This window comes from Mercurialis annua, linkage group LG1-X, assembly GCF_937616625.2.
Source record: "Mercurialis annua linkage group LG1-X, ddMerAnnu1.2, whole genome shotgun sequence".
NCBI lineage: Eukaryota > Viridiplantae > Streptophyta > Magnoliopsida > Malpighiales > Euphorbiaceae > Mercurialis > Mercurialis annua.
Genome location: NC_065570.1, coordinates 3026421 through 3040519, shown reverse-complemented (window position 1 = coordinate 3040519; position 14099 = coordinate 3026421). Strand labels below are relative to the sequence as shown.

General features: G+C 29.1%; 2 protein-coding genes across 2 annotated transcripts; both read right to left on the bottom strand.

The window, feature by feature from the left end:
- Positions 1-3606: 3606 nt before the first annotated feature.
- LOC126665708 (60S ribosomal protein L10-like) lies at positions 3607-5882 on the bottom strand. The gene is made up of 4 exons (XM_050358584.2): positions 5774-5882; positions 4777-5278; positions 3974-4055; positions 3607-3831 (listed from the first exon to the last, which is right to left on the bottom strand). Exons 1-4 carry the CDS (start codon positions 5781-5783, stop codon positions 3763-3765), a joined length of 663 nt encoding a protein of 220 aa, XP_050214541.1. The 5' UTR covers positions 5784-5882; the 3' UTR covers positions 3607-3762.
- Positions 5883-8278: 2396 nt separating this feature from the next.
- LOC126665642 (uncharacterized) lies at positions 8279-10037 on the bottom strand. The gene is made up of 6 exons (XM_050358492.2): positions 9915-10037; positions 9707-9839; positions 9483-9586; positions 9222-9393; positions 9008-9142; positions 8279-8933 (listed from the first exon to the last, which is right to left on the bottom strand). Exons 1-6 carry the CDS (start codon positions 9953-9955, stop codon positions 8412-8414), a joined length of 1107 nt encoding a protein of 368 aa, XP_050214449.1. The 5' UTR covers positions 9956-10037; the 3' UTR covers positions 8279-8411.
- Between the last annotated feature and the right edge of the window lie 4062 nt (positions 10038-14099).

Genomic DNA, 14099 nt, shown 5'->3' with positions numbered 1-14099 from the left:
AAAAGTATTAAATTGTACTTTTTTCATTTGCAAAAGAGTTTAAAACATATTTTTTTCTATTTTTAAATATACAAATAAACCCTTAAACTTAAAAAATAATCAAATACATCCAAATAATTAATTAATTTTTTTAATTTTATAAAATAATGAAAAAATTAAAAAATTATTATTATTTTTAATTTTTTGTTGGAAATATTTTTTTAAAATAATTTAAAAAAAATAATAAAAAAAATTAAAAAAAAATCGAAAATATTTTATTAAAAAATTAAAAAAAATTACTATTATTTTTAATTTTTTTGAAGAAATGGTATTTTTGTACTATTAATAATATTAATATCTAATTAATATATAAGTTAAAAATGAAGGATTGTTTTAAACTCTTTTTCAAATGAAAAGAGTACAATTTAATACTTTTGGGTAGAGATGAAACATAAAAACTCAAAATTGGGTACAAATGGTGTTTTTACAATGTCAGGGTATAAACGAAAAAAAAATACAAGGTGGAGGTTTTTTAAGGAATTAAGCCTAATTAAATTTATAATAAATCGTTGCACCAGCCAGTTTCTATTTATACTACTAAATATTTTTTATTGACAATACTGGCCAACTTTTCTAAATCATATTCATTATGAATTAAACATGTGAAAAAATGTATAATTATTTTTTTTACAATTTGATTCAAAAGCCACATAATTACTTAAAATAATTTAAAACTCTTATTTTTCTATGCTCTCAAAGATAAATCCTAATAATCCTAAGTTTTCTCTTTATCATTACCTTTTTACCTTTTGCGTATGATATTCTGCAGGTAGACACTAAAAGTAGCTAAATTATTAAAATATATCAATTTGGTGACTGAACTTTAATTTTTAATAGCAAACTTTAATAGTCAATCGAATTTTATTTTATTTTAGCATAATTTGACTGAAAAATCTTCTTATTAAATTGCAGGCAGGCTTCAAATGATAAATGCAGTTTTGATGAGTATGCACATCTACTGGAGCTTAGTCTTTATGCTTCCTGCTTCTGTAACTAAAGGAGTAAAGGCAGTGTGCAAGAGTTTTCTTTGGCAAGGTTCAGATGGTGCTAGGAAGGGTGCTTTAGTCAGTTGGACAAAAGTGTGTGAGAGTAAAGCAGCAGGAGATCTTGCCATTAAAGCCTGGAATGTTGCTGCCCTGTCTAAGCATGTCTGGAATTTAGTCAATCTGAAGCCTACTTTGTGGGCAAATTGGGTTTCTGCCAATAAATTTAAAAAGCTCAGCTTTTGGAGTATAACAAAGCCTTGACAGTTTTTGGAGCTGGAGAAATCTGCTAAAGATCAGACAAAACATAAAGCCTTTCTTTGACTATAGGCTAGGCAATGGAGGAGAAGTTTGCTTTCTGGTATGATCCTTGGATGGATGGGAAGAGTTTAGTTGAGAGATTCCCTAACATCACATATCAATTTGTGTCAAGGACCTTTGAAGAAATTATAATTGGATCTTGCCTGATCCAATTGATAAGAATACTATGCAGGGTTGGGATTACATCAGAATGAAATACAAGGTCAATCCTAACATGGAAGACAAAATTTCCTGGAAAGCTCAGTGTAATGGTAAATTCACCATTAAAAGTGTATGGAAGAATATCATCCCAGTTGGTAGTAAAGTCCCCTGGTGTTCCCTCATCTGCCATGCTAGTTATATCTCTCAACATTCTTTTATCACTTGGCTTGCTCTAAGTAACAGACTTTACACTAAGGATAAGCATGTTTGGTGGAGAGTAGTTCCTAATGACAGTTGCAGTCTGTGCAACCAAGCTCTTGAAAGTGTCCACCACCTGTTTTTTAATTGCTCTTTTTTCAGAAGATATCTGGATTAAGGTGTTGAATGAAGTCGGATTTAACAGGAACCCTCTGTGCTGGAGAAGAGAAGTCAGCTACTTCACCATAAAATCTGCAGGCAAGTCTGAAATAGCTAGAAGGAGATTGTATTTCTGTGCTGGAGAAGAGAAGTCAGCTACTTCACCATAAAATCTGCAGGCAAGTCTGAAATAGCTAGAAGGAGATTGTATTTCTGTGCTGCTGTTTACCAAATCTGGTGTGTCAGGAATGAGCTAATCTTCAATCAAAAGATAGTTAGTAGTGATAAAGTGTTTACGAAGATCAAATTTGATGTGGAGGGTAGAAGTAATCATAGGAGATAGCTTGTGCTATTGTCCTGTTTCTGCCTTGTGCTTCCTATATAGCTGAGTATCAGCTTGTAATTTTTGCCAGTTTCATTGGCTTTGCAATTGAATTTGTGCTTTTGGTGATTAAAAAAAACAATTATAAAGTGGTAAAAATCAACAACCACGTCATCATCTTGGCCTAGAAAAATCTAATGAAATAATTTTAATACTTGGTTACCGAAATAGAAAAAAAAAACAGCTACAAAAATTAAATATAATAATAGTTTAAATACTCCGATATCTACGCTTAATGTCTTAAAAAAAACCCCGGCCTTTCATCCCCTTTTCAATCCTACCCTGACGTTGAAAAATTGTCAATTTTACCTCAATCTGTATTTTTTTTCATATCAATTGTACCATAGAGTATAAAATTAATCTTTTTTTATTTGACAAAAGTTCAATAATTTTTTTTTAAAAAAATAAATTTAATATAAAAAGTTAATCTTATACAAAAAGGGTCAATTTAGATAATTTTTGCCAAATAATAAAAGATCAATTTTATGCTTTAGGGTACAATTAAAATGAAAAAAAAATGCAAAATAGAGTAAAATTGACAGATTTACAACATCATGGTATGGTTAAAAAAAAGATGAAAAGTCAGGGTTTTTTAAGACATTAAGCCCCGATATCTATTACCCCAAATTTCGGATATAAATACACCAAGGAAGCAAATAACAACTTTATGAAAATGAGAAAAACCTTGCTTGGCATCTTTTTTGGAAAAGGAATTACAATTCAATTTTGTTTTATTTTAAACTTTCTCCAATGTTGACAAATTTAAAATAGCTAACAAATTTTTTTTAAGCTTTTATAAAAAATTTAGAAAAAAAATAAACTACGATTGTTAGATTTAAAATCGTTTACTTTTTTTCTTGAATATAACATAAATTTTTCAAAGATTATTTTTGTAAAAGAATTGCTTCATTTCCCTTGTCATTTGGCAAAGAAATAACAATACAGACTTAACTTTTACCACATCTAATTGAGAAAATAAAAGATAAAATCAAACTTAATACTTCCTCCGTCCCGTAAAAATAGAAAAAGTAGCTACTTTTTTTATCCCACAAAGATAAAAAAACGTAGTATTAGTTAACTATAAAATTATTAAAATACCCTTATATTAACATTAATTGATTTAAAGTTTCAATATTTGCTTTTTATGCATCTAAAATTCTATTGGCTAATATTTATATAGTGGCTTTGAGTTGTGTGAATCACTAATTTATCATGATTTATTTCAAGAAATTAAAAGGACAATTTAGAAAAATTATCACAAATTACCTATAATTAACTACTTTCTTAATTCTTGTGAGCTACTTTTTCTATCTTTACGGGAGGGAGGGAGTAAGTCATTCCAGGGCATTCTTGCATTGCACGCCTGACCCGAAAATGCTAATATGAACCACAATTTCTTTTTAAACTATTACCTTTTGATTATAATGTAGAGCCTCTCACAGGTTGCTTAAAATTAGAAACAATGTATGCCGTCAAAAAATATCCTATCCCTAAACTGCAAAGTCAAACAAAACTTGCCAGACAATACCATCAATGCCCTCAAACCGCTGCCGTCAAAAATGCTCTTCCAGGCTGCCGGTTGGCCAACGGTCCATGACATCCAAGAAGCTGCAAAAAAGACCAAACCATTCTCAGTTTATCGAATGAGCAATCCAACAGTTGATATGCTTTTCTTCACGGCCATGCTAAGTATACAGCACGCCAGTTATGTAATAAATGAGAAGTAACATAATTGGAAAAATTTGCCAACCTTCCCGTTGACACCGTCGAACATGATGCGATTCTCTGCCTTCAACCTCACGTAGTCAGTTCGGTTAAACTTGGTGAACCCCCTGCACATCACAGTTGTTACACAAGACCATTACTATGCATATACAGGATCATGATTTTACCAGTTGGTGGCTAGATAAGAACTATCTAGGCAAAACAGGCCACACTGGGGTGAGCATTGGGGTGAGCATTCAGTCGGTTCAGTTACACATTTCTAAATTAACAGGATAATTTTACTTTTTGAACCAAGCCGACCAAATTATCCAGATTAACCGAAACCAATTTACCAAAATCTTAAAAATATATCGAGCCTATCTGACCAAATTAGTTGGTTAATTCAGTAAACCGATAAATATAAAGAATAATCATTGAAAATAAATTAAAAATATTCGGTTAATCGAATTTTTAAAACTCTTAAATGTAACCATACTGAAAGTTTGCATTAACCGAATCAAACAGGCCTAACTATCGAATCCACCGAAACCTTTTACGAATTAACCAAAACAGATCGGTTAATTCAATTTCGGTTAATTTTTACTCACACCTAGGCTACGCACAAAAACAAGAAGGTTTAGCTATCCTCTACCAGGATACAGTTCCAAAGCAAGTTATAGTCAAGTGCAAACAGAACTTCTGTCAATGCGAGAAGACCTAGAGCTCAAGAATTTCTACTTTGAATTGTATATGTGAATTGATACTTGAAGAACAAATCATAGCACAAACAAACGTATCTGAGAGTCTTTCAGCATATAATCCAGAATCTAAAAGGCAATGACAACATACCACTTCCTGCTGACAATGATCTTTTGGCGACCAGGGAACTTAAACTTAGCACGACGAAGGGCCTCTTGAGCATGATGACTGTTGCCATCCTTGCAACGAACAGACAGAAGTACCTGACCGATGGCCACTCTAGCACAAACACCCTGAGGTTTTCCAAAAGCACCCCTCATGCCAGTTTGCAGCCTATCCGCTCCGGCACATGAAAGCATCTTATTGATACGCAAGACATGGAAAGGATGCACCCTAACCCTCAAATGGAAAGCATCTTTTCCGGCAAACTTGGTCATATACTTGTTGCATGCAATACGTGCAGCTTCAAGCGCTTCACTGGAGACATTCTCCTTCTCCCACGACACCAAATGCACACAGAAGGGGAACTCATCAACTCCTTTCTTCTTCATCCCAACATCGTAAATTCTGATTTTGGGGTCGGGAACACCACGACAATAGCGTGATTTTGGGTATGGCTTATTCTTGATCTGGCGGTAACATCTAGCAGGTCCTACAAAAATCAGAACACACATAAGTTTATTCAATTCAAGATTAAACCTCCATACATTAAAATTGCTACAGACCATAAGAAAACACATCAAGAACACACATGAATATAAAAAAATATCAGTACCGAACACAATTTAATTACACGGTGATTGCTAAATACAGTCAACGACTTGGCGTAATTGTTATGTAACTCACAATCATGCTTCCAACAATTCTAATAATACTCTTCAAACTATAATTTAAGTTAACTAGATTATTACTTAATAGTAGTAAATAAAATCTGAGCAAACAGTAACCTAATCATTAACTATATCACATGCCTAATAATCCTAAATAATTGTTTGCTTAAAACGAATTAAAATTCCAAAAAGCTTAGAAAAATAATAATAACAACAATTAACAAATTAATGAAAACATTAATCATATGATTAATGTCAAATTCATATAATCCAAAACAAATAAAATAATTTGAAGCTGAAACCAAATCATCACTTACTCCTTCCCATGGTGATGGCGAATTTTGTGAAACAGAGATACAGAGGAAGAAACCCTAGGAGTTTTAAATGACAGTGACCTTAATATTTAAACACGATTAAATAGATGTGGGCTTGTGTCATCCATCTGATCCGGCCTAGTTCAATGGGCTTATACAAATGGGCTTTTTCATCTTTCCATCTGATCCAACCGGATTCAGCAGAAAACAAAAAATTTGGTTAAACCGAATCAACCGATCTATTTGTTTAATTCAATTGGTTTAGGTAATAAAAAAACTGGTTTAGGTACTTTTAATAATTTTAAAATAGAGTTAATGTTCTAAAAATTCACCAATTTTACACGTTTTCTTATTTTAATCACGTAGTTTAAATTTTCTCATTTTCATGCACGAACTATCACTTTTTCTCAAATTCATACACGGTGCTGAGGTATCACTGCTCTATTGGTGTAATTCGCTGAGGTGGAGGTTATTTTAGACCAACAAATGAGTGCCACCTCAGTACCGTGCATGAATTTGAGAAAAAGTGGTAGTTCGTGCACGAAAATAAGAAAATTTAAACTGCGTGATTAAAATGAGAAAACGTGTAAAATTTGTGATTTTTTTGACATTAACCCTTTAAAATATTAGTTATCTGGATGATGAAAATATTTTACATTTATTTTGATAATTAGTTTCACATTTTATCAGTTTTATTGAATTAATCAACTAATTCGATCAGTTGGTTTTTATATTTTTAAAATAATGGTTTATTTGGTTTTAGTTAATTTATTCACTTTAATAAAGAGAGAAAATAATTTGAATTCAATCTAATCGATTGAATGATCGATCCTAAAAAAAGTAAAAAAATTAGAACATAAATTCATCGGTGTTGTCATTAATTGAGGTTTCATTTGTTTTGTGTTGGCAACTTATATTATGTACAACTAGATCACACTGGTTTGGTTGTTTTATTCATTTTCTTAAATGATAATTTTTCTCAAACATCTTCACATTTTTCTTATTTATATATTTTAAAGCATATTGGCATGATACCATCATACAAAATACATGTAAGCTATCTATAAATGATGGATGAATTTTAATGATAAAGTTCAGTTACTTTAGATAATTATATTGGTAAGCGTTTAATTTAATTAAGATATTAGAGTAAACTAAAATTAAATGTTTACTAAATTTTTTTTATTCATTTTTAATACCTAAATGAGATCAGATGTGCTTCGTAAGTAAATAGTATGAGACCTAGCATCCAGGATAAATTTTTTAAAAATGAATAGTAAATTTCATAGTAGTTAACAATGTATTCAAACCATATATTTGTTCTCATACGGTATCAAATATGTAGTCTTGAGGAATTCGACAAGATATCTGACGTTTAGTTTCAAACCTACCAGTGTATTGATACACTTTTGTAGTCTAACTTTAAGTTTTTTTGTTTATCATTTTTAATACTACCTTGGTACAGTCGACCCTCTGATAATTAATACACATGGTGAATCAAAATTATTAATTATTAAAATTATTAATTTATTGAATCTGTATACAAAAATTATAAAACATATTTTAAAGCATCTACATTAATAGACCTAATATTAATATTATATTATAAAAAAACTAACTAAATACACTTTACAATCACTCAATTTAAAAAATAATAATTTTATATTCAATTAAAAAAATATCAATTGATATCAAACTAAAAAATAATTATTAAGAAGTTGTATTCATAAAGTAAAATAATTTTTAATATTTTTTATACTAGAGATACTTTACTTACTTTAATTTGTTTATCTAATAACTTTTTTTAAAATTTCTCAAAAGAATAAGAAAGTCATAACTTGATAGTATTTTAACTTCCACTTTATGAATTAAGGTTAGTATTGCTTTAGATAAATCATCAATTGTTATATATTTCTTTAAAAAATTTCTCTAATAATTAATATTCATGTAGAATATATTTTAAATTTTATTAATTATTAAATAATAGAATTATTAATTATCCAACGTGGAACGAAGTTGGTTCTCTCAATTTTCTATTAATTATTAGATTTATTAATTTATAAAATATTAACTATTAGAAAGTCGACTGTACTATTTTAATATCAATGCAATCTATTTTTTGAAAACAGAAAGATAAAAAATATTACAGTTGCTAGTATTAAATATTTTTATGTGTCAGTATAAATAGAACAAAGATAAAAATTCAGTGGCGAATGTTCACTTTTGTTTGTAACTAAGCGTCAGTATAAATAGAACAAAGATAAAAATTCAGTGGCGAATGTTCGCTTTTATTTGTAACTATCTGTATTTAAATAATGTTTGTCAGTATATAAATTCTCTAAAAATTATTTATAGGAATAAAAAAAGATCATGGAAAACAACTTGAAATGAATTTTCACATAAAGGAAATAAGTTAAAAATGATAACTTTGATTAAAGTAGTAAATAACTATATTGTTGGCTCCATTAATTAAAAAAAAACTATTGTTAGCTCCATTTGCTGTTTCATAATAAACTTTATGATTTGTTCTGAATTTTATTTCCGATCCAGCTTTTATATGATTAAAAGCAACAGGATTTGAAGAATGATGATAAATCTATCATTAACACTCAATAAGTTAATAAATTAGTAAGAAATTTATTCAGAAAAAGCTGTCATTCTCTAAAAAATAAAGAGATTGTAACTTATAGAGATTTTTTCTTTGAAGATGTTGTTTCTTAAGTGCCTTGAATTTCATAGCCAATTCATCACAGTCCGGGAGCTTGGGATGCACATGGTTATGAGACGTTGATGCCGATTTCTGATCTTCGCGATAAACTACGATACTATTTCCAGCATTTTCGGCCTCTTTACAAGAATATTCTAGACCATTTGATAAATCTTTCGACGTCAATGGATGAATCCCCGAATTGAACAAAAACACTCGTTTGTCTTCATTGTAATGCTCATCTTGAAATTCAATATACTCCAACTCTTTTACTTCCTCTAGGCAGGTGTTATCTCTTGAAAGACTACTTCGAATACGTTTTTCAGGTTCGGATGAGACAAAAGGCCGAACACTTTGTGTACGTTCACAACAGGAACTTGTCGCATTGAATCTGACATATGTTTCTTCTTTGAAAATGAAGCCTTCCAAATGATCATCTTTGTTATTTCCATAAACCTGTAATTTGACGGATTTCAGAATAATTCATCGGACAAGACGGAAATCAAATGGAAATCAGAATGCTGACAAACCTGTAAGAGCTGTACTTTGGTTGAGTGGTCACATCCAAGCTGCCATGGCGTAAAAATGGACTCCTTGGCAATGTCAATCATCAGTTTCATTTTCGCATCATCAGGAATTGATTTTACGCAAAGTTTCTCCTTAATCTGATGAGCAACAAAAATCAGCGAAAAAAACCTGAAGAAACATTAAATATGTTTAAAATTCATTAGAACAATTACGAACCTCATGATTAACGAAATTTCCAATATGCAATTCAGCTGCAATTTTCGTGAATTTGTGTCCGTAACGCTCATTAAACAATTTTCGAATCACTTGTAGTTCAGGCAAATCTCCGCACCAAGCCGTAGCAAATATCAACGTTGAAATTGCTTCATTAATGTCTTCAGGACAATTCCTGATAGCAAAATACCACAGGTTTATGTGGTTATTCTTCTAAATTTATTAAAATTATTCACTTCATAACGGTCCAAATTATATTTTTACCTGTGTCTACGTATAAAACGGAATCGAATGGTTATAAATTCACAGTAAGTACCCAACAAATCATATGCATCAAACAGGCTTTGATCCTTAAACAGCTGCTCAGCCTGAAGAAATTTAATTAAAGTTTAAGATTAATAATAAAACAGTATTAATTAAACAGTAATTTGCAATCAGTAAAGTAGAAAATTTTGAATTGAATTTTGTTAAGTGATAGATAGATTAACCAGAGAAAAAGCACGTTCGAATTGACTGTTCTTGAGAAGCTGAGAAATGTCGTCACGTAATTGCTTTATAATTACGTATTTCTTGCTCTTTACTAATTGAATGCGACAATGAAGAAGTTTAACTAATTTCTTGCTGAAAATGAAATAAACGAACTAAATTAGTAAAATGAATAGTACAAAAATGGTGTAATTAATGGACTATAATTACCACTTGGAAGCTTTTCTCCACCCGAATAGTAGACCGAGCATGTTCACTTAATTACTATGTAATTAAGGTGGAGAAGCAAAGATTATAAAGAATAGTTCATCATGGAGAAGAGTAATTAATTATTAATTAGCTAAATGATGATTAGTAGTATAATTAACTGGAGGGAAATGGTAGCAGTTTTCTCTAATCAAACTGCCCACCTGCCCACCTCCACTTACAAACGGTTAATAAGATATACCCCCTCTATAAATTTACTTTTTTACATTTATCATTTTTCCTAAATATTTATTAATTATTTGTAATTACAATTTTGATAGAGTATCTTATAACTTATTTCAAATTTATCTTATTCTCATTGTTTTTAATTAATATAGCTAGAATATTGTTTCTATTTACATTTAGACCATAATAAATATTTCCTTCTAAAATGCAATTAAAATAGAGTATAAATGACTAAAATAAGATTGAGAAAATTATAATAACAATAATAATTCTATTAAAGATAATAGGTTTACTCCTTTTAATTATAATTCTAAATAGTTAATAATAAATTAAAATAATACTCCTCTATTCCGAATTGATAGGCCCACTTTTTATTTTTGATAATTAATTTTTTTATTTATCACTAATGAAGAATGTATCATTATTGTCCAATGGAGTAGTATTTATATTTATAAAATTTTGAAAGAATAAAATTTTAAAAGTAGATAAATTTTTTTTAATTAATTTAATTTTTTTATAATTTTTATATTTGTACAAACGACTTAGATTTTATCTAGGCACCCATCTCTAAGGATGGCAATGGGGCGGGTGGGGACGGGGAAGCCATCCCCATCCCTATTCCCGCGTATATATGGAGAATTCTCATCCCCTTCTCCATTTAATTAATGGGGATAAAATCATCCCCGTCCTCGTCCCCATGGATTCTCCATCCTCATGGGGATCTCGTTCCCGTATAATTAAATATAATTTATAAATAATTTTATTATATATTTTCATAAGATATTTAAAAAAAATTAATTATAAAAAATACTATTATTTTTTATAATATTATATATTTATAACTAAATATAAGCTAATAAAAAAAATTAAGTTAAATTATTTAAAATTATAAATAACATACTAAAATTTATGATATAATATAAATATGCATAAATATAAATCGGATCCCCATGGGAACGGGAATGGGAATTCCCATGGGATGGGGACTATGCTCCCCGTCCCCTCCCCAATCCTGTGGTTGGGGAATGATTTTTCCTCATTTCCATATCCATGGAGGTAATTGGTGGGGATTCTCCACCCATTAGGGGTGGATCCCCACGGAGAATGGGGAATCTCCTCCCCATTGCCATTCATACTCATCTCGCCGCTCCATTTGTACTAAGTTTAACACTTATTGTTCTCATCGAATTCAACTCGAGTTTAAACTCGTAATAGTTTTGTATATTTACGTGTGAGATTGAGGTTTTATTTGATTAATCTTTTATGTATCCGAAAGGACCATTGCAATCCGCATAAATCTAATATATGGACGTCATAGAATATAAATATTAGTTTTGAACTGTTCCCGAATTGAATTTAAACTTATATTTAAAAGAGTCAAATCGCCGGTTGAACTCAATCTGAACCGTCCAAACTTGAATCATATGAGCAGAAGGTATAATGAAATATAATTACAACAAAACCTAAAATTGAAGAGAATATCACAAAAATACAAGAAAGGAGCCCACCATTTTCACACTTTACAACAAAAAATAGACTTATTACATGTGCACAAAAAATATTTCATAGATACCACCTTGGTGACGTCAGCGGGCCTGACGCACGCGTCAGGCCCGCTGACGCGTGAACAGTGCACCAATTGGTGCACTGTGCCATGCTAGTGCACTGTTATGAACAGTGCACTAGAATGGCTTTATATATTTTTTTTTGTTTTTTAAATAAAATAAATAATTTATATAACAACTAATTTAAAATATATCTAAAATTTATCAAAAATAATTTATCTAAAATATATATAAAATAATTTAAAATATTTATACAACAACTAATTAAATATAGTCTATTAAAAATAAATAAGCACTAGAAAAATTTATTTTAATTAGTATTATTATATATATGTTTAATTAACTACAATAAATAATTATGTATCAAATAAATATATGTAAAAAAATATACAGTATATAATTTAGTAAAAATGTATCTATCATGTATCTATTTAAATACTTTTAAAAATATATCTATCGTGTATAAATTATGTATCAGCGATGTATTTATTAAATACATTTAAAAAAATGTGTCTATCATGTTATATATTTTTTTATAGAATTTGACGATGATCTATTTGAATAAATCAGATATGTATCCACTCTACAAATAATACTCCAATAATGGCAGTCCTTGAAACTATAGAACTTGACAAATCAAAAATGTATCAGTGATGTATATAATATGTATCATATATGTATCGGAGATGTATCAAATTATATGTTTGATAATTTTTCAATTTTCAACGTAATTTGATAATTTTCTTTTTAAACATGTCTAAATTATGTATCAGAAATGTATCACATATGTATCCGAGATGTATCAAATATTTATCGAATATTTTGCATTTCTACTCATTGTTTCCCTTTCTTTCACCTTAGGCTTCCGGTCAAATCATGAAACCGAACCGACCAAATATAAACAAAACAACTCGTTTTTATATTTAAAAAAACTTATAAACATATATGTAATAATACTAATTATTACATATATGTTTATAAGTTTTTTTAAATATAAAAACGAACCAATCAAATTAGTCAGTTAATTCTATTAATGTATCAAATTTGTATCTATCATGTATAAATTATGTATCGAAAATGTATCATATATGTATCATAGTATCAAATATTTATCGAATATTTTGCACTTCTATTCTTTTTTTCCTTTCTTCTACCTTGGGCTTCCGGTCAGACCATGAAACCAAACCGATCAAATATATACAAAATAATAAATCTAATAATACTAATTAAAATGAACTAATTAATATTATTACATATATGTTTATAAATTTTTTTAAATATAAAAACGAACCAATCAAATTAATCAGTTAATTCAATAATGTATCAAATATGTATCTATTATGTATAAATTATGTATCTGAGATGTGTAATAAATTTCTGATACATAATTTATACGTGTTTAAAATGATTGTCAATTACGTTAAAAATTGAAAAAAATTCAAACATATAATTTGATACATCTCTGATACATATATGATACATATTTAATACATTGCCGATATATATAAGACAAAAATTTCACTTTTTTATTATGTACAATTTTGGCTAAATGAACAATTAAATAAAAACGGAGGGGGTATAATATGTGAGAGACGTATCAAATATGTATCGAAGATATAAACAAAAAAAAGTAATATATTTATATTTTTAAAATTTAAAATTAAGATTAATATTTTTAAAATTAAAATATAATAAATAAATTTTATATATAATTTAAGTAAATATATAATTTATATTAAAACAAAAAAATGGTATCAGGTGCACCCTTTGGTGCATCTGAAATTTGGTTTAAATGACCCGCGCATCACGCGCGGGTCATATATTAAAGCAGGTGCATATGCACCTGCTGACATACATAGGCGTGCTGACCTCATGATGAGGTCAGCACGTGTTAAAAAATATTCAAATTAACTTTTGCTTTGGACACGTGTTGGGTAAAGAGTGAAAATGGTGTTGGATGAAATAAAACATTCATATTTGGTACTTTTTGTAACAAAAATGGTACCAAAATAAACAAATTTATTAAAATTGCATTATGTGAAATGTGGAGGCTTTTTTCTTATTTTCTTGTTATTTTCTCAAAAGCAACATGCAAATATATGGAAACAAACTAAACTAATTAACGTGTTAGTACTTAGTACATACTTCATGCCCACTAACTCAAAGATAACCGCGAATAGAAATTTTATAGCAGCACCACGATGCTAAAGGTTACGGTGTCAATTTTCTATTTTACTGTAAATTAATTAAACAAGTTAAAACTTAAAATTGTATAATCTCCCTCCTCAACTCAACTATTCTATAATAAAGAAAATACATGCAGTTTTTGAAAAGTGTAAACTAAATTTTCTAGATGTTATTGTTAAGCAAACTAGATTCGTATCCAAAAAACTTTAGA